The sequence below is a fragment of the Lipophrys pholis genome (assembly GCF_963383615.2).
Source record: "Lipophrys pholis genome assembly, chromosome: 20".
Taxonomy (NCBI): Eukaryota; Metazoa; Chordata; class Actinopteri; order Blenniiformes; family Blenniidae; genus Lipophrys; species Lipophrys pholis.
Window position 1 is genome coordinate 6,713,195 of NC_137648.1, and position 25,996 is coordinate 6,739,190.

Genomic DNA, 25,996 nt, shown 5'->3' on the forward strand with positions numbered 1-25,996 from the left:
AAATCTGCTTGAGCTTCAGTTTTCGTTTTCCCTCAGAAGTTTGACGTCCTTGTCTACAAAGTGTGGCGGCTCCTCAAACGCACCGCCACCCTATGAAAGTGTGTGGAGGAGATGCAAAGAAAATTTGAGTGGCGCATTCTCACTGATGTGTGTAGTTCTTGTATAGTTTGGTTAACAAGTCGTGCCATTTTCCACATCGCCCCGAGAGCTTCCTGTATGAGGGCGAAAACCCTCATTTAGTCTGTGCTTCTTCCTGGCACTTCGTCAACTTGCTCTCCAGCTTCTCGTGACCTTCCAATTGGCATTTACAGAGGAAATCTACCTGCACAAAAGGCTTTGTCACAGTGGTTAATGAGCCCACGGTGAAGGACAACCTGGTCATTAAGCCTTTGGACCTAAGCATGTAGATAATGACATCCATTGATGTGAGTGAGATAATGATGGGGTGTGGACTCACACTTTTTAACATTACAGTAACACAGCTGTGTTGACTTCAGTGAGTGTCATTTATCAGGTAAAATATGGGTTGTTAATGCCTTCACAGATCAGTTTCACTACTTTATTAATAGAAAGCGAGTGGTGAATATGCATGCTTGACAGTGGAGGATGGTATTGAGGTTAATAAGTTGTTGGGTTTTTGTTTTTTTCAAAAAGGAAATAAATATGTAGAAGTGGATGAAGTTGGTTCTATTTTTAAAAAATCATTAGCGTTAAATCGAGTCTGCAAAGATTTTATCAAAGAAAATGTGTTGTTTGATTGATGTCTTCACCATTTAGTTGGATATCATTGCAACAGTGTTTAAGCAGGCGACAGCCCTCAAGAGGAAAACCGTGTTACACAGAATTCATGATGCAGCCACATAATGATGGATCGCTCCACATCTATTAATATCAACAACCGCTGCCCTCTTCTCTTCTCAGCTTTCGCAGTTTTTCCCCTCTGAGAGTGTGTTGAGAGATGCGCATGTTGTTGTGCTTTTATAAAGAAAAAGAAAAAAAGGAAAAAAAGCAGCCCGGCCTCTCTCATGGGGAAAATACTCTGGATCACGCAGAAGGAAGTGCAATTACTGCCTCCCAGCAGAATCCTAATCACTGAGGCCTGATGTTAAAAGTTAGCCTCTTTAATGTGTTGAATTTCAAAGACACAGCACAAATCATTTGATTTACTTACTCCCATCTTCACAGGATGTAAATAAGCTTATTAACCAGCCATCTTTAATGTGTTCATCCCATGACCTCAAGTAGAGCTGCTGGCTTTATTCAAATGGCATTTTTAAAGACGCTCATTGAAACTATATTTGCCTTGAATATATCTATTTACCACTTGAATAAACTTTGGAAAACATTGTGCTGTGATGTGTTTGTGCGTATGGCTGAAGGTGGGTAATTACCCCATGATTTTTGGTCCTCTCAGACAAAACTGTGAAAACTGTTGTGAAATCTTTGATGGAAGATTAAAATGTTTGGTCGCCGAGCGTGAGGGGTTTGGGGTTTGGGGTTTGGAGTTCGGAGTTCACGGTCGTGTGTCCACGGACAGCTTGAGCTCATCTTCTGATAGTGTCAGAAAAATTCACAACCTGTACGAAAACAACATCAAAACAACAGTTTGCAGATTCCCTAAAGTGAAAAGCTGAGCCATGTCTACATCCGCCTTTCCTCTATACTTTAATGCCGAGCTCTCCCCCGTGCATAAATGCTTTTTGATTCTTGGTTTGCTTGAGTTATTTATTTCATAAACCACAGGAAACGATAAGGCTGTAATTCTCACAGCAGTTGTCACCTCTGCTTCAGTAGAGCTTGTGCGCTCAAACTTTACTGTCCTACATAAGTTTATGAAATCCACGTTGCACAGTCTATCCATCCATCAGTTTATCCAGACCAGGATGGTGGGTGGCTGTAGCCGATCTCATCTGACGATGAGTGAAAGTTGGCGGTCCAGGTCAAACACAGAGTGATACACTCACTCATTAACACCTACGGGCAAGTTAGAGTCACCAATTAATACCAAAGAGCTGAAGACCCAGAGTAAAACAAGCACAATGAGAGCATGCAAACTCCACACCGGTATTCCCCTTAATATTCTCACTGTTGTCAGCAGAAGACCACTGCACTACACTGTAGCAAGAAATAAACTTAAATCACAGAGTTTTTATGAGTTTTTAAGATCCCCCTCTATAAACAGACCACATTTTCTACAATCCTCCGTTTACGACGAGCTGCATTAGGTCTATTTTCTTAAGAAAGATATTTTAAATGTGCAGGTGCTTGCAAAATTACACCACGTGTTACCCTTCATGAATTATGTTTAATGTGAGCATTATATTTAACTGCAGAATCAATACGTAGCACGCTGCAGCTCCTAATTGTGCCACTGACTAATAAAGTCTTCCTATGGACTCCAAGTGGGAATCAAATGCCCAATTAAAGCCTCTTCCCATAGGCCCTGCTCCAGTCAAAGTGAACAGAAAAGAAGTGGTTGAAGAAGAATTACTGAAGTAGTAGTATACTTCCAAGTTAGGTAAAAGTTTTTTTTTTCTTTCTTTCATATGGCCTCAACAGAGCCACAGACACACTTCGCCTGAGGCTAAGGTGTGCAGGTCAGCCCTGACAGTGGCTGGAAGTCTCCTGCATCTCTTCTTTTTTTTTTCCTTTTTTGGAGGAGCCTTATTGTCAGTGTGAACTCGTCCTTTCAGCCATCGACGAAATCCAATCCTTAAAACTCTTCAGGAGAATGTGGCAAAAGAATAACAGAGGCGGCGAGACGGAGGGAGACGGGCCTACATCTGTTTGCTTCGTCTCGCAGAGGCACGATTGGATGCCTGCAGGCTTCATCTCCGACTCCCGCTCCTCTGTTGTTCCAGTTTACCCTTGGGAGACGAGTTCGGAGAAACGGATCCTCGTGTTGGTCAGGTAGACACATGCGCACGCACCAGCACACAAAAGAAAACGTCTGCTGCATCCTTCCCCTGCATTAAAACGTCCATTAAAGCCTGTTCCTCCTCTTCCATTAATGGTGTAAGTTTCTCCTATCGTGCCTATATCTGGTGTTAACGGGACACATTACAAAGGCCAGGCACACAACAGACACACACAGATGCACCCGCACACATACACACACCCGGGTAATTAATTGGTTCCAGTGGAGCCGAGAGCTAATTTACTATCCCTCCTGCCACATTTCTGCACATTCACAAAGACGACTCCTCTCAAGGCAGCTTCCTTATGGCTCCCTTCCCATCTGTACATCCCTTACGTGCATTGAAATATATGTCTGCGTGTGATTTTTTCTCTCTTTCTTTCTTCATTGCTGCCAAAAGTGGTGGTGGTTGGTTTTTTGGCAGGCATATAATTACTGTGCTGTAGGATTTCACAGTCTGTTCTGCTTGTTATCTGGAATGTGTTGATTGCAAGAAACATGTGGGAAGATTGATTATGGTAAACTTCCTCCTGCCCCTGTGCCTTTTTTTTGTTTGTTTGTTTGAACATTTAGTGCTTTTTGTCAGTAAAGAAACCGCTTTGAAAATGATACAATGCAACAACAAAAAAATTGGCAATACAACAGAACTTGAAAGTGCTGAAAAACAACAAAATGTCATAAGTTCACTATGTTAAATTTAGCAAAGAACTAATTACCGCCTTTAGTGAAATGGAAGTATTAAAGAAAACTGCTGAAGTGCTAAATTTAACCAAACTCATCTAAAGTTTAGTCTTGTAAAACTTCACATAGACAATATAATCGTGGGTCTGAAACACTACACACAGTGGATATAAAAAAAACTGTTTTGCAGTGCAGGTACATGTTAAGTTATTTCTGCATCAACAAACTGAGCTACTTTTGGTAACAGTTACAGACTTTTAAAAGCTTTTTATAGGATCACAACAAATTACGACATAACTTATCAATTTAAAGTTTTGAAACTGAAACTGGTCGTTTTTAACCTTTTATGGAGTGCCTATTGAGATATTTTGAAACTGTGTTTTCACCTTTCAGTCTTTTTCAAGTCTTTGTTACAAAATTTACTTTAGTGGCATTTTGTAGTCATAACAAATAAATATCAATGCATGACCTTAATCCAAAAAGCTAAATCGGTTGGAAAGTTCAAATTGAACCAAACTACTAAAATGGTAGTCAAAGATTCTTCAAAATAGGAAAAATCTTCACTCGAATTTAACAAACTCCGGCACTTCTCTTGTAACTGTAATTACCATATGAGAAAACCTCATAAAAGGTTATCAGGAACATTATATCGAAGAAATTTAATCTTAACTGTGATCATTTAGCATGGATTTATCTTATACTTTCCATATTAAACTTGTTGAATTATTTTTCTTCTGACGTGCCGAGTTTTATTTAGACATTCAGCTTTTATGGAGTAGCATTAATATGTATGTGGATTCATATTTATGGTCGCGAGATTGATGTAAATATGAAAGAAAGAAGCTCTAAAGAACCATAGAGCAGATTCTCATCATTTCATAATATGCATTACACAATTCTGTTTAGATTCATTGGTGTTTTGATGTTTATTGTAGCTAATTCATAGTAACAGGAAACAAATCCACGATGAAAAAGACAAATAAAGTTGTGTGTCTTCCCAAATGTTGCTGAGTCCATTCTGATCTTCCAGAACTGACAATTAAAGCGGATTCTTCCTAAAGCTGAGTTGTAGTTTTCGCTCCCACCTCCGCAGGATCACAAACAGTAGAAAAGTCTGTACATTCACAGCAAGTGTAACCAGGGAGACTCGACCTACCGTGCAGTGAAGGCTATCTGTGAGAGATTTCATCCATCACTCCCCCCAGTCATATTCTGTCATTGCTAAAGCTGATGATTGATTACTAAATTAGTAATTGGATGATTCAAAAGTGCAGTCCTCTGTGCAGAACAAAGAAAGAAGAGAAGAAGAAAAAAAATCTTGATCGCCTAATTCCACATTCTCACTTGAATAAGAGGAATTTACCCTTGGATGGCTGTAATTTTCTTTTCTTGTATAGTCTGGTTAACATCAAAGCAGCGTTTTGGTGACCTTTCGAGAACATAGATCACTGAGCTGGTGCTGCAGTTAGTAGTTACCCTTGATAGTGGCCGAGCTGTCGAGAGTGCCCTCGCTACGTTTTATCGACTCAGAGGTTCAGGAGTCAGGTGTGTCGACTCTACATGAATGGCAAGTGGCAAGTCAGTTTTAGACTTTGCGTCTGTGCACAGCTGTAGACAGTGATAGTGTAATTTTGCACCCAGTCAGACATTCGGCTACCCACTAGCCAAGCATGTAATTAAAGCTTTAAAAATGTCACCATTCCTCAGTTGTGGGCTTTATGCTCCTTATCACTACAGCCCCAGGTGAATGTGCAAGTGCCGGCGTGATCTTAATGTTTTTACTCCCTCCATGTGTGTTGAGTTATTTGTCTGCTAGTCCTGGAGTACTGTGGCCATCTTTACACCAGCGCCTTGATCATGCACAAGATGACACAGCTCCCCTTTGTGTGGCTTGGCCCTGCTAATACACCAACAGAGAACAAAGGCTTTGAAGTGCAAGAAATCTTTGATGCCGATGCATTACCCAAGCAGCTAAACGTTGGGAAAATGACAGAAGAATCTTCAAACACCCACGAGGGGATTTTTTTGATCATCTCCAGAGTGAAAGAGAAGCACAGTTGCAAATCAGTCTTGGGTTTTTGGGGTTGGTGTTGATCCTGAGCATGAGCTGTTACGCCTAAGTCATCACTGACCTTGGCTTTGAAAAGGGAGCTACCCCCTAAAGTTTGTCTGTCTGCTACCTCACACTGGCGTTCGTCCCAGAGAAGTGACTTTCTATTACCATGCTGAAGCTGTTATGGAAATATCAGCTCTCAGTGAGTTGTAGTTTTGGGACGGTGTTGACAAGCGCTGAGTTTTGTCTCTGAGATTTAAGCCACTCCAGAGCTGCAAGGTTGTTGTGACAACTTAGTCCCTGTGAACAGCACTTTCTTGACACTGAGAGTAGCTCAGACAGTAGCCTCGGGGTCTGGGCGACGTGTCACAGCCACTGCCTCAAACACCGATCAGTGCCTTGGTCGACTGCAGCATAGTTTTTTTGGGTTTTTTTTTACACACTGACAGTGTTATACAGACATCGTTCACCATTGGCCACAGTCTGAGAAAAGAGGTTTAGACAAGTTCGGGCATTGTGGAAGGACATTAATTGGTGCTGAAAGGCACTGTGTCTGCTGTTCATAGATCCTGATAGCTTTTAAAATGTAGTTATTTATTTATTTATTTCAGAGTTTATTTTCTAGAGTTAATTTTGGCTTGAGAGTTGGTGAGTGGTGGATTTTGTCGAATTTTGTTGGAATCTGGCAGTTTTCTAATCTTCATGCTAAGCTGGGATATGCAGAAATATTTATACAATCATTTTGAGCATTTTATATTTTAGAAATGAGTGAAAATCAAAAGATGAGTCAGTGTGTGAAATGAACCAACCTCATGAATGATGAATTGTCTTTAATTGCAAAGGGTGCTGGACAGGCTACAGGGCTTGACTCTGCCTCACCTTGACCTACATGTAGAAGTAAAAGGCTCACTGTCGTCAAAGGGCAACCCTGTCACACTTTCTGTAATAGTTTTAAGCCACAGGTCACATTGAACTACCTCCAGCTATCATAAAAGGAGCAACAGCAACACAGGCCAACGTCCTCCCGGTAATTGTTGTTCGGTGACAGACAAGAGCTTTTCACAAAGATGCTTTGCTTTTTCCCTTTTTTTTTTTTTTTTTTAAGACATGATGTCATTTTTTCTGTCACACATTGCATTTTGCTCAAGTGTTGAAGCACAGTCTCACAGACACACGCATAGACCGCATTTCAGGCACGTGGTAAAACATCAGCGCGAGAGCCGAAGAGTGAGCGAGCCGAGTAAAAATAATTTGGGAGCCTGGGGAGAGTTAGGGTGGGACCCGGATGAAATTGCTGGGTGTGTTTTGGAGCAGGACGGCGGAGGGAGTCAGTGTGAGTGTTTCTGTGGCTTGCTGAGTGTGTGATGTCGGTCCCAGATTTAACTGGACCAAAGCTAACTGTTCATGAAGGCTGGTCAGAGAAATGCTTTCCAACTCCAAAAAGTATACGAGCTTTGGTGTCTCGGAGATTCATTGTGTTTTCAGCCTATATATATATGGCTGAGCTGTGTATAGCCATTACTCAGGAGCAGAGGAGGGTGACATTATCTTAAATTGACCCCAGGACAATCTACTGTAAGAGTTTCAGCAGGGGTTTTACGGAAGAAACTTTGAGCGGTGATCCTCAGGAGAATGTTTGCAATGTTCAAGTCCAGCAAGTGAAAAGCTCAGTCGTGTTTCTCATCCCAGGTGCCTGTGTTTCATCAAGCGTCTCCGTTCTCTCCATATGCTGAGAGCAGAAAATAAACAGCACATCACGCACTTCTGTCGTGCTTATTCAGACCTCTCAAACCCAACAATAGGTTGGAATTGTCACTGGGACAAAGAATAACTGAACCACTATTTGTTCAGTTTAACGGAAGTTATACGAGAACCATCTCACACACACACACACACACACACACACACACACACACACACACACACACACACACACACACACACACACACACACACACACACACACACACACACACACACACACACACACACACACACACACACACACACACACACCCACACCAGCAAACAGACAGAAACAATTTTTATGTCAGGTGTCAAGCTAAGGACCACATGGGGCATTTGTAATTCTGTAAGTATAGAAAATATAGCATGTTTTAAATTGTGACAGTTTCCTTGAGAAACATTATAAATCGAACAGTCATTTTCTTCCTAAAGTCTTGTGAGAAAAAAGCTCTTTTCAGTAGATGTGGAAAGTCTTCATTCTGTTTAATGTCAAAATTGTATGTGATTATACACATAATTGGACCAACTGAAATTTATGTTTATCGTTTCACATGAGAAAATCCCTCATGCACACCTCATGGCAATAGATAAGAGAGAAAAATGAATTTCCCAGTGTTAGATCACTCCTAAAATGCATTGCATGGACTTGCACAGATGTGATCTAATGTTACCAAGGTTTTACATGAAGTCAGTTAGTCCTGCTTCTACAACTGTACGACGAACTACAATATGAAACAATGCACATTTCTTCTGTTATTAGCGTGGCTATTGCATAAGGGAATCATCCCGACAAGCAGGGAAATTTATGCAATGTACAGCATTACAAACCTTTTTTGTACACACACACACCCACACACACAGAATAGAAAGTTTTGGTGCAGGATTGGAAGCAGGAATGTGAAATGCATTCTGAGGCTGAGGAAAACTGGGAGAGATGTTTACGGTGTGTGTGTGTGTGTGTGTGTGTGTGTGTGTGTGTGTGTGTGTGTGTGTGTGTGTGTGTGTGTGTGTGTGTACGTGTGTGTGAGGCAGAGAGAGAGAAAGGGAGAGATAAAATAAAGAAGGCAAACTGCACATGTGCACATTTGATTTGCGCTTCAAAAGCGAACACTCTCCGTTGCAGATAAGGTTTTTGAAACAACCAAGCCACCTGATCCAAGTATGCTTTACAATCCCACTCCTGGAGCAACGCAAACATGTCTTTCCTTGGAATAAATCCGCCCTCTGATCTGGAGGTCGCCGAGCGGAAAGGACCCTGCTGCTCAGCAAAGGAGCTTTGATGGTGAACTCATCACTCCTTCACTCTCTCTGTCATCCTCCGCTGCGCCCGTGAGACTCCGTGAGGTGGACGCAAGGAGTAAACAAGCACAAGGTCGTTGAAAGGTAGATGTAGACGAGCTGGGGGATGCAAAACAGCCACGCGACGAAAGATATGATTAAAACCACTTTTTAAAAAATGCAACGGCAGTAAAAAAGACGGTGAAGTCAAAGCATCGGCCACTCTGTCAGCCACGATGTGTTTTACTCAACACTCTGAGTGTCAGGCACCTCATCAGCCTCACTGTCAGCCTGTCACCTACAGTCGTTTGTTACGTTGCCTGATCATTCGTCATTCACTCTGCCAGCCCCACAGTCACTCGGCCATCTCATGTGTTGTTTACTCAATAAAGCAGACATTTAGCAGTCCAGTTAGCAGTTAGCCAGTTGGTAAGTGGTTGAATGTTATTTGACTCAATCATCATTTCAGTCTTTAATAAATCAAACTAGTTCACTTACAGCCTCATCAGTGTGACAGTTTAAAAAGCAGATAGTCTGCTGCCCTTTTACAGCCAGACAGACAATCAGACAGCAAAGCAAGAAGCAAACATCTCTGCCATCTCTGTGTGTGCTTTGGTCTAAACACAAGATGCCAAAATCTCAAAAACCAATTGGCAGACAGAGACACGGAACAACAAACAAAAACTGGCAATAACCCGCCTGATAGACAGAGTGATAACCAGGCAAACACCCAGTCAGTCACATCCAAACACACACATATAAGCACTGTGCCTCACAAACATACAGCCATATAAAGGAGCAATGCTTCTGTGTGTTCTGGCCTAAGCAAAGTCTGAGTTGATTTTTAGTTCCGTGTCTGCATCCATGTGTGTGTGTGTGTGTGTGTGTGTGTGTGTGTGTGTGTGTGTCTTGTCTGGGCAGGGAGAGACGGAGAGTGAGCAGCGGGAGTGAGAAAAGCATCTATCAGCACTGTGGTGTGACCCTGATCTCACACTCCCCTGACTGTGTTTGGACAGATGGATCATCACTGCACCGCTCACAACTGACAAACGCGTCTATATGTGAGAGTCAGTGTATGCCTCTGTGTGTGTGTGTGTGTGTGTGTGTGTGTGTGTGTGTGTGTGTGTGTGTGTGTGTGTGTGTGTGTGTGTGTGTGTGTGTGTGTGTGTGTGTGTGTGTGTGTGTGTGTGCGTGTGTGTGTGCGCGCATCTGCATGTATGTATCAAACACAAAGCCTTTTATTCAGGAGCCTATTCATTATGTATTGTGCAATTCAACCATCATGAAGTCCCCCTCGAACTGAATCAATTGAAGTGTTAATATGATCCTCTCTGGACTGGTTACTGCAGGAAGGCTTCAATTGATTAGTTAGCTGACACCTCCACTCACACAAAACTCAAACAGGGCTCTGTATATATGTGTGTGTGTGCGTGTGTGCGTGCGTGCGTGCGTGCGTGCGTGCGTGCGTGCGTGCGTGCGTGCGTGCGTGCGTGCGCTGTCTTTATGCAACCGAATGCTCTGATTTATTGTACTTTAACATAATGGCTCCAAGCAGTCATTCCTCCGGCATTAATTATTTTCCTTCTAATTGTGATGCTGACAAATTGCTTGTCTTAATCCTGCAGTCAGTGGATTGAATTTGTTATTCAATCAGAACAAATTATGACATGAGATGATTTGTTAATTACTGAAGTAAGAAGGTGCAGGTACGTGTTTTCTTTACAGCTGATCTGCTGTTATGAGTTTATATTTAGTGTACATAAGTAAAAAAGCACTACCAGCAGTATTAAAAATGTGTACTCAAGTACAACTGCCATTATATTATCTAATTTGAAGTACTACTGCCAGGTACTCATCTTAGAGTTACTTTTTATCCTAAACTAATTTCATTAGATCGTATTGAACTGAAAATAGCTTCTTTCTTTTTTTTATAAATGTATGTTCTCAAATAAATTATTACCTATGTAACTATAATTATAATATTAACTACATTATTTGAAATGATAATGTTAAGAAATGTTTAACTTTATTCCCAACCATCGTTAACTATTACTTTAAAAATGGAGCCACCAAAGTAGTAAAGGGGGGGGGGGGGGGGGGGGGGGGGGTCCAAAGCTGTGTGTCTCTTCTGTTTATTAGAAGACACATAGTAAAGAAAACCATCCTCAGACTCTCTACAAGAGGGTTTAGAACTCATTTTATTTGAGGGGCCACATACAACCAAATTTAAAGATAGAGAGATAGAGAGAGAGCCAAAACTGTAAGAACTGAGCAAAATAACTTATAAATGACAAAAACTACAAATGTTTCTCTTTGTTTCAGTGCCAAGAAATACTCTAAAAATATCTACAGTTAATTAAACATCTTTGCACAAACTAGAACAGGTTGAAGGAAAATGAAGCGCAATTTCAACATCATATTGTTTTTGCCGACGCCTCTCGGTAAATAAAACAGTGAAGTTTGCAAAGATCATGTCTTCCATTCACGGTTCATATCTTATCTTGGAATTTAGTCACACCGAATAATACATTTTTAAAAAAAAAGGGGCTTGATCCTCAGTGATTCATTTCCCAAAGTGCAAACTTAATGTTGTCTTTTTCAAAGGTCACCCTACAGGCTGGATTGGACCTTTTGGTGGGCTGGTTTTGGCCCACAGGTTGTGTGTTTGACACCCCGGCTCTAGAATCTGGCGGACCTGCGAAACTGGCAGTTGGCTTTATTTTTCATGACGCAATTTTTGTATGTTGGGGAAAGTAGGTGTGCCAACTGGCGTTTCAGCAAATAGGAGATTACAAAGGAGGCGCACAGCTCTAGGGACAACAGGTTGGGAACCACTCATATGGGTAATGTTACAGTGTTCATATCCAATGAAGAGTTTGCTTTGAGAAGTAAAGGTCAGGTTTCAGACGAGACTCTGAACACTTGCTTCGTGACAAGCTGATGTCACCTCAACAGAGATTTCTTCACCTGCTCCGGTCGCAGCACTGATGCTCCCCCATGCTTCGTTTGGCTCTGAATCTGTTGGATTGCTTGGCTCACGGCTCACTGGATGGCCAATCAGAGGTAAATTTAAGAATCAGAACGCCAAAAAAAGTTACGATTATGCAAACGTTCTCTGTTGGAATAAAACCAAGACTCAAAAAAAAAGAAATGAGGACAATAGTTTTTCTCTAAACTGAGCTCATCAGAACGCACCACAAACGCTTCCAAAGGGAGTTTTAGTTCAAACATGTTTTGTTGCAGATTTAAGTGACTGAAGTTGGCTTTTTGTTTGGTTCATTATCATTTTGCTTAAGTGTTGATGTTGATCATGAGGATCCGGGTTTAAATATCAGGCAGGAACAAAATCGAGCCAGGTTTCCTTTGCAAGTTGTAATGACATTCTGTGGCACCAACTATAAAAGGAAACAGCCAACTAGTCTAATCAAAATGTGTGACAATTATGCAGGGAAGGGGCAGGCCCCCAGTTTTTATCTTTACCTGGTATCTTCTGCAATCCTCTCAGGGTGCATAATGTTCTCATAACCTCCAGGAATGAGGTAGGGCCATTTTGCAAATCACCAGTTATTGCTCAGAGATCACTGTAATAATGGGAGGTAAGAGAAGAGAATCAAACTTTTTTTATCTACTCCTCATTTTAGTTCTCATCTACATATGGTTGGAGGGCACCATGAGCTCAATATTTAGAAGTATTTTTAGCAAAAACATAAGTAACCTTAACTATGCAAGGAAGTGGCTTGTCCCTGTTATCTCCTGAGGGTCCGATTAAGAACATCGTAACTTAACGCCCCTCCCATGCTTTCTCACTATATACTCCTCAGTACATGTATTTCATATGACATCGCCGTTTAGCCCATGTTTAGTTTTTTATGTGACTAGCGCTCCCACTGCTCTGTGCCCTGAATGTACTGGGGTGTGATCCATCACCGGGTCCCAGGGTGATTTCAGTGTATGTGCCATAAATGCACCGGTACGTTGTGTGTGTGTGGGAGTGGGAGCAGGAGCAGGAGCAGGAGCAGGGGTAGGTGTTGGTGCAGGCTTGTACTAATGCCCTGGAGATGATTTAGAGTCGAACCACCGAACAGCGCGGAAACCTCTTCCAGTTATCTCCCTTGGGACCAGTCGGTGCCTCGTGGAGAGTTAAAGAGAAAATAGGATCCGCCAGAAATCACTTGAGGGGAATGAAACAACTGTTCAGATGGTTCGGTTTTAAATCATAGCGCTCTGTTATTTACATCGAACGGAATGATGCAAATAAATGCTTTGGCATAAATCAGGCTCTGTGGGTCTTTAAAGGGACTTAGAGATTTGTAAGATTCATGGGGCCGAAATATATAAAAGGATCTTATCATTGGAGATCCAGATTGTTTCAATATGTAAGGACAAGTTTTCATGAGTGTTTATATTTATGGAAATACAGAGATGAAACTTTGTTTTTATGCCAAATAAGGTAGTTCAGGCAGACAATTGCTTCGCTTGTCAGATGTGCCAATCTCTTTTTTATGGTTTTTATAGTAAAGATATGGTGGAGAAGTCTTCATACTGTAACTTTGAGGAACATTTCTCTTGAACACAGAGTTTGTCAGATTGGTAAAACATTGCGCATTATTTCATCTGAGAGGTGATGAAATGCATAGAATAGAATAGAATAGAATAGAATAGAATGCAATAGCAACACTTGACAGTCCTAATTCGTGTATACCTCGTAGCAGTCAGAGGCAAAAAATTACAAATATCAAGAAAAATGACCAAAAACGATAAAGTCAACAAACTACACAACAACAGCAACAACAAAACAGGGCACAGTCAATGCATGATCTAAATTAAGTGGAAAAGTTATTCGGAAGAACAAGTAGATCTACTTAAGTATTAGTGTTTGTTCCAAGTTATATCTCAATCATAATACTCAGCATTATTGCACATTCACTGATTATTGTGCCGGGCAACTATTCTTTAATTGTATTATATAGAACAAATAGATCTCCCCTACTGAAGATGTTACTACCTGTAATGTAAAGTGCAATATTTTCACAAATATGTTCCCATTTGGTTTGAATCCTAAATAAGGATACCGGCGTCGACATTACATTCCTGCCGTTGCACAGATTAGCATTTGGTGGTCGTGGTAATGTGTGAGGAAGGGTCGCGGTGCATCCTCAAAGGAAAGAAGACAACAACACTGTAGCCGACACTAATGTAAACACACCATCAAATATTTCTAATACCTGCCTTTGTATCTGCTTTATGAGTGTAGAAATGTGTTCGTAAGCGTAAACGTTCATGTCTTGTTGAATTACAGAGTGTTCTAGCAGCTCTTTTTGTTTACTAAATAACTCCTGAGGGCACATTTATTAGTGAACTTGACTATATTTGAAATTCATTAAAGCCTCTTGCAGCATGTAATAAAACAGGGAGAAAAGCACGAGTGATGTAAAACCAGATACTGGAGAAATAGATAGAATAACTAGTATTCCTTTAAAAAATGCAATCGTTTGACTGTGGTTGGTGAAATTCAAAATACATTTTTCTGTGTGTTTGCGTGTGTGTGTGCATGTGGGTGTGTGTGTGTGTGCGTGTGTGTGTGTGTGTGTGTGTGTGTGTGTGTGTGTGTGTGTGTGTGTGTGTGTGTGTGTGTGTGTGTGTACGTGAAAGGACAGTAGGTTGTTGCAGAGCAGGCGAGGTTGAAAAAAGGGCACTCAACCTACTGCCCTTGACTTTCACTCCTGTCAGCCAAGTCTCTGCGTGTGCGTGCGTGCGTGCGTGCGTGCGTGCGTGCGTGCGTGCGTGCGTGCGTGCGTGCGTGCGTGCGTGCGTGCGTGCGTGCGTGGATAGGACTGGTGAATATTAAACCACCAGAGATCAACATGAAAACCAGTTCTCTGACCACATACACACACAGACACACACTCGGCTGTAAAAACGTCTATGTTTTCACCTCCTGGTTAAGTTTCACCTCTGTACTCCCTGAGTGAAGGCAAGCTTAAAGGTTTATGAGACTGTATGAACAGCGACGAGAGAAATGTTCCAGCTAAGAGACTAGCAACAGGTATAAACGGCTTTTTGGTGGCAAAAACGTTGTTAAAGTCTGTCAGGGAAACCAGCAGACAAAGAGAAGTGGCGTGTGAAACGACAGGTTGACAAAAAAAAGGAACAGTGGAACAGAACAGAAGCTGACGTGTGAACGGTCGAGACGAAAGGGAAATGGAACAGAGCAAGGCAACTGGTGCTGGCTGTCACTTGGTTTCCCCGCTGTAGATGACAGGTGTTTTACATTACGCTGTGGGTAACAGCAAACCACATATCTCCACTGCCGCTGTCTCCATACCCCGGACCCTGTGAGCGTTGCATACGGCCCCGAGATTGCAAAGCTTATTCATGCACAGTGAAGGCAGAGTAAACTTTCCATTCAAGTAGAAAATGAAATAAAAACCTTGCTCTCAGCATTATGGTTTCCTTTTGAAAACTTGAGTCGAGAAGTGCCTTGTGTTTTACAGCCAACTCCAAAGCTTTAGAAGCTAAGAGAAGTTTGTCCGTGGAGAGGAAGTGTTCTTACTTTTTGATTCTTTGCTCACTTTGTGTAGATTTTTAAATAACGTCCTGCTTTTTTTTTTTTTTTTTCTTTTCTTCCAACAAACACAATATTAATAGATTTTGTTAATTTGCAATCCCACTGTTCACACTAAATCAGCTCCGTCACAGAGAGCGGATTGTTCTGTTCTTGCTCTGTAAAACACCATTTTTTTTTCCACTGACTGGACAACAGATGAAAGGCCCATTTCAAATGCAATAAAGATAATGAAATGTTCCACAGGTTCAGCTACAGAATACATGTTCTGTTATGAAAACTCGAACCGACGCTTTCTATTACAGTTACTTTATAGCTGAGATCGTCACTATCTTTACTCACTCCACCACACATGCTGTTCGTAATGTGGAGTACAGTCGGAGAGGCTTACTCTTCTGCTGCGCACAGCGTGAGTCATTTTTAGTAATAGCGCCAAATAAATGATTAAAAAGTAATGATGTAGATGGTCTCGACTGCTCATCTCTTTGCCCCTACAAAGAACGGAATCGTGAACAATTGAGTTGTGCAAACTCATTTTATTTTTTGCAATGCATTAGTTTGCAACGAGCATTGTATAATAATCAAATCCGGCAATTGGAGCCTTTGGTTGTAAATAAAACCATCTCGAATTTACAGCAGCTATAAGATTTAATTGACCCACGAGCAGTGTCCTGTCAGCTCCAGACATATATCATTCACACACACACACACATAGATGCTTAATAATGAATAACCCGCGAATGCACAGCGCACAGCAAACATTCAACTATTACTCACCTACATCATCACATACAACAATGCTCCTCTGCAGTGGCTGCAAAACCTCACACAAAAGGGCACACAATTTAAGACGCAGACACACACGTATGAGCGGTAATGCAGACATCGTTTGAGAGGTGTAAAGTCTCCGGGAGCCAGAGAGGATCACACATCCTGCTGTTGCTCACTGAAAACCGCAGACTTTTTGTGACTGCAAATCTGTCACACTCCCTCTTCTCTGTACCTCTGTTCCTCGTTCCCATTTAGTGGGATTTATTTTTGCTGCTTTTTATCTCCTGGGGTGAACCCCTGGTGATTTGTAGAGACATGGTGGTGTTACCCCGTATCAGGATCCTCGGTGCCCGGATTAAATCGAATGTGAAATAAATCTTTGTTTAAAACCTAAATGGGTCCTCTCCCCTTCTTTCTGCCTCTTCAGGTGTGTCTCTCCAATGCTCTTGGCCCCTGAGGCCTGAGGAGAAGTGAGCCGAGCCCAGGCCCCCAATGGGACGCCCTGTGACCCAGCATGCACTGCTGCTGTTGCAGTGCATGCTGGTCCTGCGGCCTGGAGGCGTGGCCAGTCGGAGAGGCCCCGTGTTGCTGCCTGAGTCGCCCTGTTACAAGACAGAGCACCCACTCGTCCCGCACTCAGGTAAGTGCTCGGATAAATACACGGGCCGAACTCATGGACATGGCTCATTATGTTCTTGAGCGCCCTCCATAATTACGTGAACTTCTCTGTTCATTTATTTCTACACACCTCACCCTCCCTCCAGCCCCTCGCTCCAACACAAGGTTGGACCTGGAGACCATATAAGGACATTTTCTGTTTGGTTTCATTCGAGCGTTTCATTGTTGCTAGGAGACATTAACAGTTTTGCACGCTTTAGCTTTAAATTGTTGGTAACTTAATGACCCGAAAGAATGACAGTACAGTAGGAAATTGTATTTAAAGCAGGTACTTCACAATTAGCCGGTTTACATATATTGCTGCTTATCTTTCTTGTTTTGACTGAAGCCTCCAGATAACAGTTATGTCTTCACATTACTCACAGCAATATGACGGGTATGTAGATTTGATGTAAATGTGTGCAACTTTTGCAACAGGTGTGCCAAAATATGCAAGCACTGGAAAGAAAGTAGTGTACACAGGAATTAGTGCTGTCAATCGATTAACAAAAATGTACTAATTAATTGCATCATTTCCTGTAATTAATTGTGATTAATCGCATTGTTTTTCTCCTGAAGACTGAAGCTAGTAATGTATATTTATTCAGGGAAAACCACGAAATTCATGTCGACTCAACACACAGAAACTATTTTTAAATTCAAAGACTATTTTTATGACGCCCTTTTAGCTTTTGGTGAAACTGTTTCTCTCCATGATCAGCAAAATAATTAAAAAAAAAAAATAAATTATTAAACATCTAACACACGCATGCACACACGCATGCACACAGGAGAGCCAGGGAAAGAGAGAAAGAGGAGAAGTTGATATTTTACCAGCTAGTATTTCCTCCAGCTTTAGCAGTTTGGTGGCTACTGGTCAGTCAACATGGCAACCTGCTGTTTTTCTGCAGAACTACTACTGTGGTCGTTAAATTCGGCTTTACAAAGTAAAACTAATGACTTTCACTTTCTCAATCAGCCGTCAGGGAACTTTTTAGAAGTGAAACTTGCTGCCTTAATATTATTCCACTCGGTATTATGCTGCTCTGTAGTCACGGTGCTGCGCCCAGAGACGCTGCACATGCCGCTGCTGCGGTAAGGGAGTAAAAAAAAACGGAATTAAACAAAACTACATTAAATAAATTTTTACGAATTAAACGTTTCAAATAAATTAACTAAATTAACCCGTTATTTTTGACAGCACTAAGGAATACATCACAGTAATCAGATATACGTTTTTGACTAATCCAAATAAGCACACCCCATATAAAGTGACTGTTTTTCCAAGCCTTTACTGAAGTGTGATTATACAATTATATCTTTGCAGCTGTAATTAAACACGACACGCCTGTCAAGTTTTGGATTTCGCCACGTTTTCAATTTTATCTAAATGCAGAGCGATGTTGCCTTTATTGGAACTTGTGATACCGCTGGGTGTCTTGTATCAGCTTTCTTCAAGTAAGAAAAACGAAATGTACTATTCAGCTCTCATGTAAGACAGTTTATTTTGTACAACCTTTTAAAAAATGTTACACCGGATACTAGAACTCTTTTCTTACTGCCAAAGGTTCTATTTTCTTTATGGAAATTCTCTTGATGGAAATTAATAGTTTGTAACCATGCTTTGCAGAAACGATTTTCCAAAGAAAAAGAAAAACCTATTCTCCCAAAAATCTTTTAAATCACAACGATTGATTTTAAAACAAAGAAATACTTTGGGCCTGAGCTACTAAGGTTTGCACCCGTGAAAGGGGTGCAAACCTGACAAACTGAGGTGGCGGCTCATCTATTAACGAAGGGGGGGGATCACAACTGATTTGCACTGAAAGCAACACTGTGAGCCATTAGCACATTTGCCTTCATGAATATGAGATATTAGGTGTGTACCTGACTGTGCAAAATAATGGAATGAGTTCAAATGGTTTAATAACATATGTGTTATTTATGATTGTGTCTTTCTCTAAAACGATGCTGCTGTTATAGTTATGAGAGGTACTTTTTTAATCTGGCTCCCCACAACTTTTTTTTTTCTCTCACTGTAGGAAAGCGTGTACCCCTTCTTAAGTCTAAAAATATTTTCTGCGCCTCTTCTGTTGGTCCTCTTTCATGCTGCTTTTGATCACTTTCTTAGCACTCCATCCAATCAGTCCATAGTGCATCCAAATCAAAATGGGAACTACAGTTTCCAGTAGGTCGTTGAGTTCTATCTAATGAACACAAAGCCTTCATTTGTGTGCTCTTGTTTGCTCATTCTTCATCGATCAGCAGTGTGATTAATATATAATAGATCGCTTTTTACTGGGTCTTTGTAAGTCAGGCGCGAGCAGAGAACTCTTTTTCTTTTTAACCAGTAAAAAGCTGAAAACACGTTTACACAAAAGCACAAATTGGTTACCTATAATTTCCGTGGAGTGTGAAGCCGTTAAGGACAGATGGTCTAATCACTTTTCAAATCATCAAGTTTTATGATAAAACATTTGGGATTCAGCCAATATTCTTCTTTTGTAAAGAGGAACAGGAATAAACAGTACGGCAATCTTTTTAATCCACGTTACTTGAAACACTTGGTAGTACAACCGGGATTGATAATCTCTCAATTAGTATTTTTTATCAATACACAATGAGTGTTGACATGTTTTTGTTTTTCCCTCAAGAGAGAACACAACCTTCTGTCCTTAGATGCATTATTGTCAAGGTTTTGTTCCTGGTTGTTCTTTTAAAACATAAAGCGTAATAAAGTCTGCCTCTCACAATTTTACTACATTGGCTCACCAGTTTTTAGATACAGAGTATTTCGCATTGGGTTACATTGCTCTTAGCCTTTATCTCACACTGCTATTGAACATATAAACTGTAATGAAATGCTGCAGGACCTAGTCGACTGAAGGTATCAATAGCAATCGATGCAGTTCTGTCTGCCCACAGCGAAGCAGCAAAATGCCATTGAGCTGTTTTCAGTACAGCAAAGTCTCAGTCAGATAATCACATAGCACGCTGTCTGGGTTAAATTGACTGAAAGCCCAAGGTCAGTGCTTATGTGCAAAGATCCACATGCATGCAAAAGACTCCAAAAGACCCGGCACAGACACCAGTGTTCGCTACTGCAGTTTTTTTTTTTTTCTTTCCTTTTTCTGCCTTTTTCCCCTCCCACAGTCTTTGTCACTGCATTGTTAGCTGAGGTGGCACTCTTCCCTCGGTGCCAGTCGAGGGCGATGATCATGACTAACTGACCAGCTAATGTAATCCCGTCCTGCCTTGTGCTTCCTGTGAGAGGAGGATGGCTCGCCAGCTTGGGGGTCAGCTGTGGTCAATGCATTTGTGGTCTCTAATATACCAGATTGGCCCATTAAACTCCAACGGTTAAGTGCTTTGGTAGGAATATAGAAGCATTAATAAAGAAGGATGACATTTCAGTGAGCATTCGGACACGGTTCACCAGTGCGGAGGCTACTGTGCAGAAGAAAGAGAGAAGTCTGGTGTGAATGGCCAGCTGTGATGATACAGTGGTTTCTTAATGCCAAGGGACTCGGTGGCTTCATTTTAGAGAAAAATTGAAAGGATAAATGAGGTGCTGTAAAAGTCTGATCCACTTAAATTACAAAACATATTTTATCAGCCTGTGTTTTGCTTTTGTTTTTTAATCACTGTTCCAAGTGTCCACTCCTTCACACATTTTAGCATTTATAAAATTACATCTGCCTTTACAAACATCACTCCTGGTCAACCCAAACTGGCTTACCAACCATTTAATTTGTAATAGATGGACAGTAGTTGCAGTAAAGTGTTGATTTTTATTTCTTTGTAAATTAATTAAGACAATTGTGGCAAACATTCCCCACTAAATACAACTCTGATGTAGCGATGACCCTATATTTTATTTACAGTATAACACATGAACCATATCAGATTCATTCCATGAAGAATATTTATGAAATCACATTATTCATCATTTTAAATTGAATTTAATGGTTTTCCCGGTCCATTTTCATTAAGGCTTGGTTGACTGGCAACGCTTTTTTTTCACATATGGTTTCTTTTTTACACGGTTGAGTTTCAATTTTAATGGATTCTGGAAGAGTTTCTGAGCATCTGATGTAGAATCAGACCTGTTAATGCCATCTCAGGGCTTGTAGATAACCTTTGATCGCATCGCTCCCACACACAGATGATCCATCCATCCATTATTTCCATCATGTTCCGCTGACTATGGGCGGAGGCGGGACCGGACAGGTCGCCGGTCCATAACAGGGCAAACATGGAGCATGTCGTTCATGTCGGTCAGGGGAAACAAGAGCACTTGGAGAAATGTGCACCTTTACAGCAGTTACATTGCTAACTGCTATCCCACCACGTGGTTCTCCTCCGAATCCTATTTTTTTATTTTGTTTGTTCACTGTAGATAGTGCCGTTTTTTCAGCTTTTGTTCACAGATTAGTAAACCTCATCTTAACCTCAGGGGAAGCACCCTCTATTAAATGGCCTTTTTATTTTCAGTCATGTCTCTGACCTGTTATCAATTAACATAACTGGCCGCAAAATGGCCCCCTGGCAATTTTTATTAGGAGCACTTATTTTTCAAGCTTTTTCTTGCCCTTTTCTAATTCATTACTATGTGTAATTGCAGTCAAATTCAATTGAGCTAGTATTTCTTTTCTTCTTTTTTTTTTATAGCTTTGGCTCTGAACATGTGTTGTAATGATTTTATTGGTGGAAAACATGAGTTTATGAGTAATGCTAATCATGTGACCTTGTTTTCATTTACATGCTATAAATCATTTCATTTAATGCCGAAGAAAACCCGAAAACACAATTCTTTTTAAGGCATGTTTGGAGTTATAAGGAGGGTTTTTTTTCTCTCTGTTTTTTACGTGAGTGAGTTCAGACTATAAAACCAAGCGCTATTCACCTTTTTGCCTTATGTCTTTCCTTCTGTTAGAAGAGAAAGCTTTCAAACTCCAGCTGCCCCCTGGGGAGTTTGAAAAGCTGCGTTTCCGTGCATTGTTCCCCGCTAGCTCGTTAAATGTGGGATTGGAAAGCTGTTGAGCACAATGATCAGCTTATCCTCAATTTTCTGGATTTTCTGAAGAAAAGAACAGTTTGCCAGTTTAACAGGGGAATCAAAATAAGTAGGACTGATTGCCTCCTGGTTGACGTGTCTGCACATCACAGAAAGCCGAATGTTACCCCAACTTCTTGAAGTTGTGTTGCCGAGCATCTTTTCCCAAGTCCTGAATCTTGCGTTGCAGTGGGTGGTCCCGGGTTGATAATTCTAAGTTCAAATCACAATGAATGGCGCTCCCTCTCACCTTTAGTGTGTGAGTTTGTATGTATGTTCGCTTTTTTGGGAATGTATCGCTACATGGTGCCAACCCCCTGCTGTCAAACGGCTGAACTATTTTTCATAAAACAGGATTGCAGTGAAAAGACAAAAACAAGTGCAGTATGCATTTATAGTTGAATGTGAAGGCTTCTGTTTTTATATCAGCTCTGCTGTAAAGACCCTAACTTTTTCTAACTTCTTATCGCTGTCATTTGGGGACGGGAGGTCATTGAACGCTGTTTGTTCATTTTACTTTGCAGACTTGCATTCAAATCTTATTTTCTCTCACCTTATGTAAGTAGCAGCACCTCGGCAGAGCTGCAGGTAATTCCCATAATTTCATGAAGATGTCTGTTTATCTATAATTGCACATGATATTTTCACTTTGTTCTTTAATAGCGCTCCTTTCGAGGCCTGATGATAGTCTTTGCTTCAAAATCCCCTCAGTTCAGAACTGTAAAGAATACAAATCTTATTTTAGACATTGCGAGCATTTATTTCATGGAAAAAGCCTCCAAAAACTCCCTGCTATGAGTCATCCCAGAATATGTCAACACATATATAGGCATATGCAGGCATACTTAATGCACAAAGTGTATGTGAGGGGGAAAAAAACTCTTGTTAAGCCCATTGTAGTTCTCTTTTGTGAGTCATTGTGCTCCATGTAATGTAGTATAATCCATGGTTGTTGAAAATGTGCAGTGTCAGGCTGCCATGACTCCTTTCTAGCCAAGCTGGGAGGACTACAAGCACATTAAATATACCCCTGTGGATCTCAGCAACCCAACACTGCCATCCTACTCACACCAACATTATCCTTTTGCACCTCTACCCATGGCACCTTGACATACACTCTTAAACCTAGTGCTTAAACATGCTGTTTATTGCCATCTTGGGGAATATTATTGACTTCTTGCCTACAATTACATTAGAAGATTGATGCATCTCTGCTTTATATTGAAGGTGCAGCAAGGAGGCGCTAATCCCACCTCAGCGATCACATTGTAAACAGGAAAATAAGTCACCTGACACTGTCCAGGGGTAACAAACCTGCCCTAACTGCATGTGATTAAAAACATGAAACCCACAAATCACGAGCCCTATTGTTGATTGGAGCCAAGCAGACAGATTGGCTTGTGTCGATGTGTAGTTACACTAAGTACAATGGACTTGCACCTTGTTGCCCTCTGATTCTGATCAGGATAACGCAGCTATTCAAACTCGGTGGATGTATAGATGGTTCAGTTAACCTGCTGCAGGCTGCAACCTCAGCCATCAGAATCATATTGACCCACTAAACTTGTCCAGAGGCAAATTGTGTATTTCAGGGTGAGCATACTGATCAGCCAACAACTACCTTTACAGTTCAAGATGAAAATCGATCATTATTCTATATGAATGTATATGTATTCTTGGTCTTGTTTTCTTCTTGTTTATATTCAGTATTTTAGAGTCGCCATGGGTGAAAGAAGTAATTTTAAAGAATCACCTCAGACCCTGCAGTTTTTTTTTCAGCTTTGTTCTTTTAACAATGACATGAACTAAATGAGCCAAGGACAGACTTTTTAAACCATTCTGGTATGAAGTCAAAGAAAATTCATTTTCTATTCAAGGTTATAGATAACAAAAATATCTTCAGAAATTAAAAAAAAATAAAAAAAATCATTTGAAAGAGGACTTTTTGCTGTAACTGTTCAGCTCCCCCACAGTCTCTCTGGTGACAAAAAGAGCCAAAACAATACGGAGCCCAAACAGTGATTGTGACCCATCATTAGAGGCTAAGGTCAGGGTTAGCCTGAAAGGCTCCCAATGACAGCGTTTCTTTCTTTCTGTGTGATTGTGGATGGTGAAAGGGCGTGCCTCACATGGGTTTGACCCCACTGGGGAAAGTGGTTTTGTGACTTGGCACAACACTTGGCTGAGAGAACTGCTACTGTGGTGCAAGGATGCTCTGTTGTAAAAGACCACTTTCTGCTTTCTGTGGCATTTTTTCAGAGAAGTACTGTTTCGTAAAGAAGGTACACTGTGCAGCTCTGCAGCAAGGCTCCAAATGTGTACAGAAAAGGTACACTAGCTTCACTTTTTTAAAAACAGTGCTGAATGTAGTGTCACCACAGGTCTGATGTAAATGTGTGCCAATTACAGAATTACTTTAGGGGGTATGTTGGTATACTTTGTTCTTGTTTCAGCAGAAGTGAAATGTGTTATTAAATGTTTCTGACCAAGCATTTGTAGTGTTCTTGTAGCTCAAAGCCCCAGAGATATACAGTATTAATAAAGTGTTGTACTTAACAAGTGTTCCTGGGTGGAGGCTTAAAGGCTTTTAAAGGTTATAAACTGTGGTGTAAACAATGCCTTCACAGGCCAAGCCGAGGGCCATGTCTCTGAGGAATGGACTTGTTTTACAGTCACAGACCGAGCTCCACTTTTATCCTCCCCGAACAGCTCACACGTCGTTAAAAAGAGGCCAGTAAAAGCCAGAAAATCAACAAATGGCTTCATATCATTAATAAATGCAACATTCTGTGACAAGTATTGGAGATGCGTTAATTGGTCATTCGGGACTGTTTTTCCTCAAATTTGTAGCTCTCCAAGGTCCTCGGAGCTTAAATTCTAAAAAACCATTAACTTCTCTCCATCAACCTCCAAGGTCAGCTATGTTCTTGAATGTACTTATCTTAATGGATGACAAGCTGCCAGTGGAATGAATACAGGCCTGCCCATATTTTTGGATCACTCTGTTGCTCATTTAGCCATAGTAATAAAACATTTTTTTAAATCCCACGTCATTTCAATGCATGTATGTTTTAATTATTGTTTTTTCAAGTGGCCTGAGGAGATTTGGTCATCTTGTTAAAAGCATGTCTCCTCTCTCGCATCTGTACAACTTTCTTTGTTCCTGCTAAATACACATCACATTTTAATATTTTATTGGGCACTTATTTGTGGCTTCATGGTGGTTTGTTTTGCATGATTCATTCACTGCCCCGGGGAAGCAACACAGCCACGGCAATGTGAGTTGTCGGACTTTTAGCGGTGAAATATGCTTGTTTTTCTTACTCAAAATAACACGAAGGAACCTTGGAGTGCAGAGTCAGGCGTGAACGTCTTAAGTGACCTTGTCTTTTGCTTTACATTTTTTTTCCACCAGAGCAGGTGTTTGTTTTTTGACCGCTTGGACCAATCGTTTCCTCGCATCATCTTGAACAAATACTTACCGTCCTTACTGCTACCCATTACCGCAGGGCTGCATTTAGAGTGAATTGGCTCCTCATCTATGTGCGCGCCTGCTGCCACACACTATTTACGCCACTCACAGAAAAACCATTCATGTTTCTGAATTGGTTCCACATGTTGCCATTGTCGCTGGTCTGGCAGTGACGGTGGAGTAGTAACTTTGCGCACAGGCAGTCTGGAGACTGGCGTGGCCTCTGATGCTTGGTGTAAATATTTATACATCCTGTCATTTTGTCTTTGTGTCAACTGCTTCGTGTCATGGCAGGGAATAACAAATGGTATGTGAGTGATGGGCTGTTCTATTTTTGAAGAGGCGGGAGACGGGGGTTAAGGGGATAAGTTGGGACCGAGAAAAAAAGGGGGAGGGGGTCGTATATGTGTGTGATTGTTAGCTTCGTGTTGGCTCAAAGCCCTTTCTGCGCCTTAAAATTTCATCCCAATTTGTGTGTGTGTGTGTGTGTGTGTGTGTGTGTGTGTGTGTGTGTGTGTGTGTGTGTGTGTGTGTGTGTGTGTGTGTGCGTGATGATGAAGCCTTCGTCTCAAAAGCGGCCAATCCTCTAATTCACTCAGCTGCTGCACAACCATGGATGTGATGTGATTACATTATCACATGCATTTAAAGTGCAGCTGATGCGAGTACATGTAACATTCAAAGCAGACGTGAAATACAGCAAGTGGGTATGGGATTATGTTTTTTTTTGTATATTCACTTGGGGTTGTCCGACTGCTTCTTTTCATTTTGGTTAACGATAAGGTTGATTTGTTGGCTCT

The 25,996-nt window shown here is 41.1% G+C and overlaps 1 protein-coding gene across 1 annotated transcript in view; it reads left to right on the forward strand.

Moving 5' to 3' along the window:
* Positions 1 to 25,996, forward strand: part of sema5a (sema domain, seven thrombospondin repeats (type 1 and type 1-like), transmembrane domain (TM) and short cytoplasmic domain, (semaphorin) 5A) — a 142,275-nt gene that overhangs the window by 21,167 nt on the left and 95,112 nt on the right. Inside the window, exon 2 of the mRNA XM_080489449.1 lies at positions 16,439 to 16,651. Within this exon, the coding sequence (XP_080345575.1) occupies positions 16,504 to 16,651 (148 nt within the window). The 5' untranslated portion in view covers positions 16,439 to 16,503. The remainder of the gene's footprint in view (positions 1 to 16,438; positions 16,652 to 25,996) is intronic.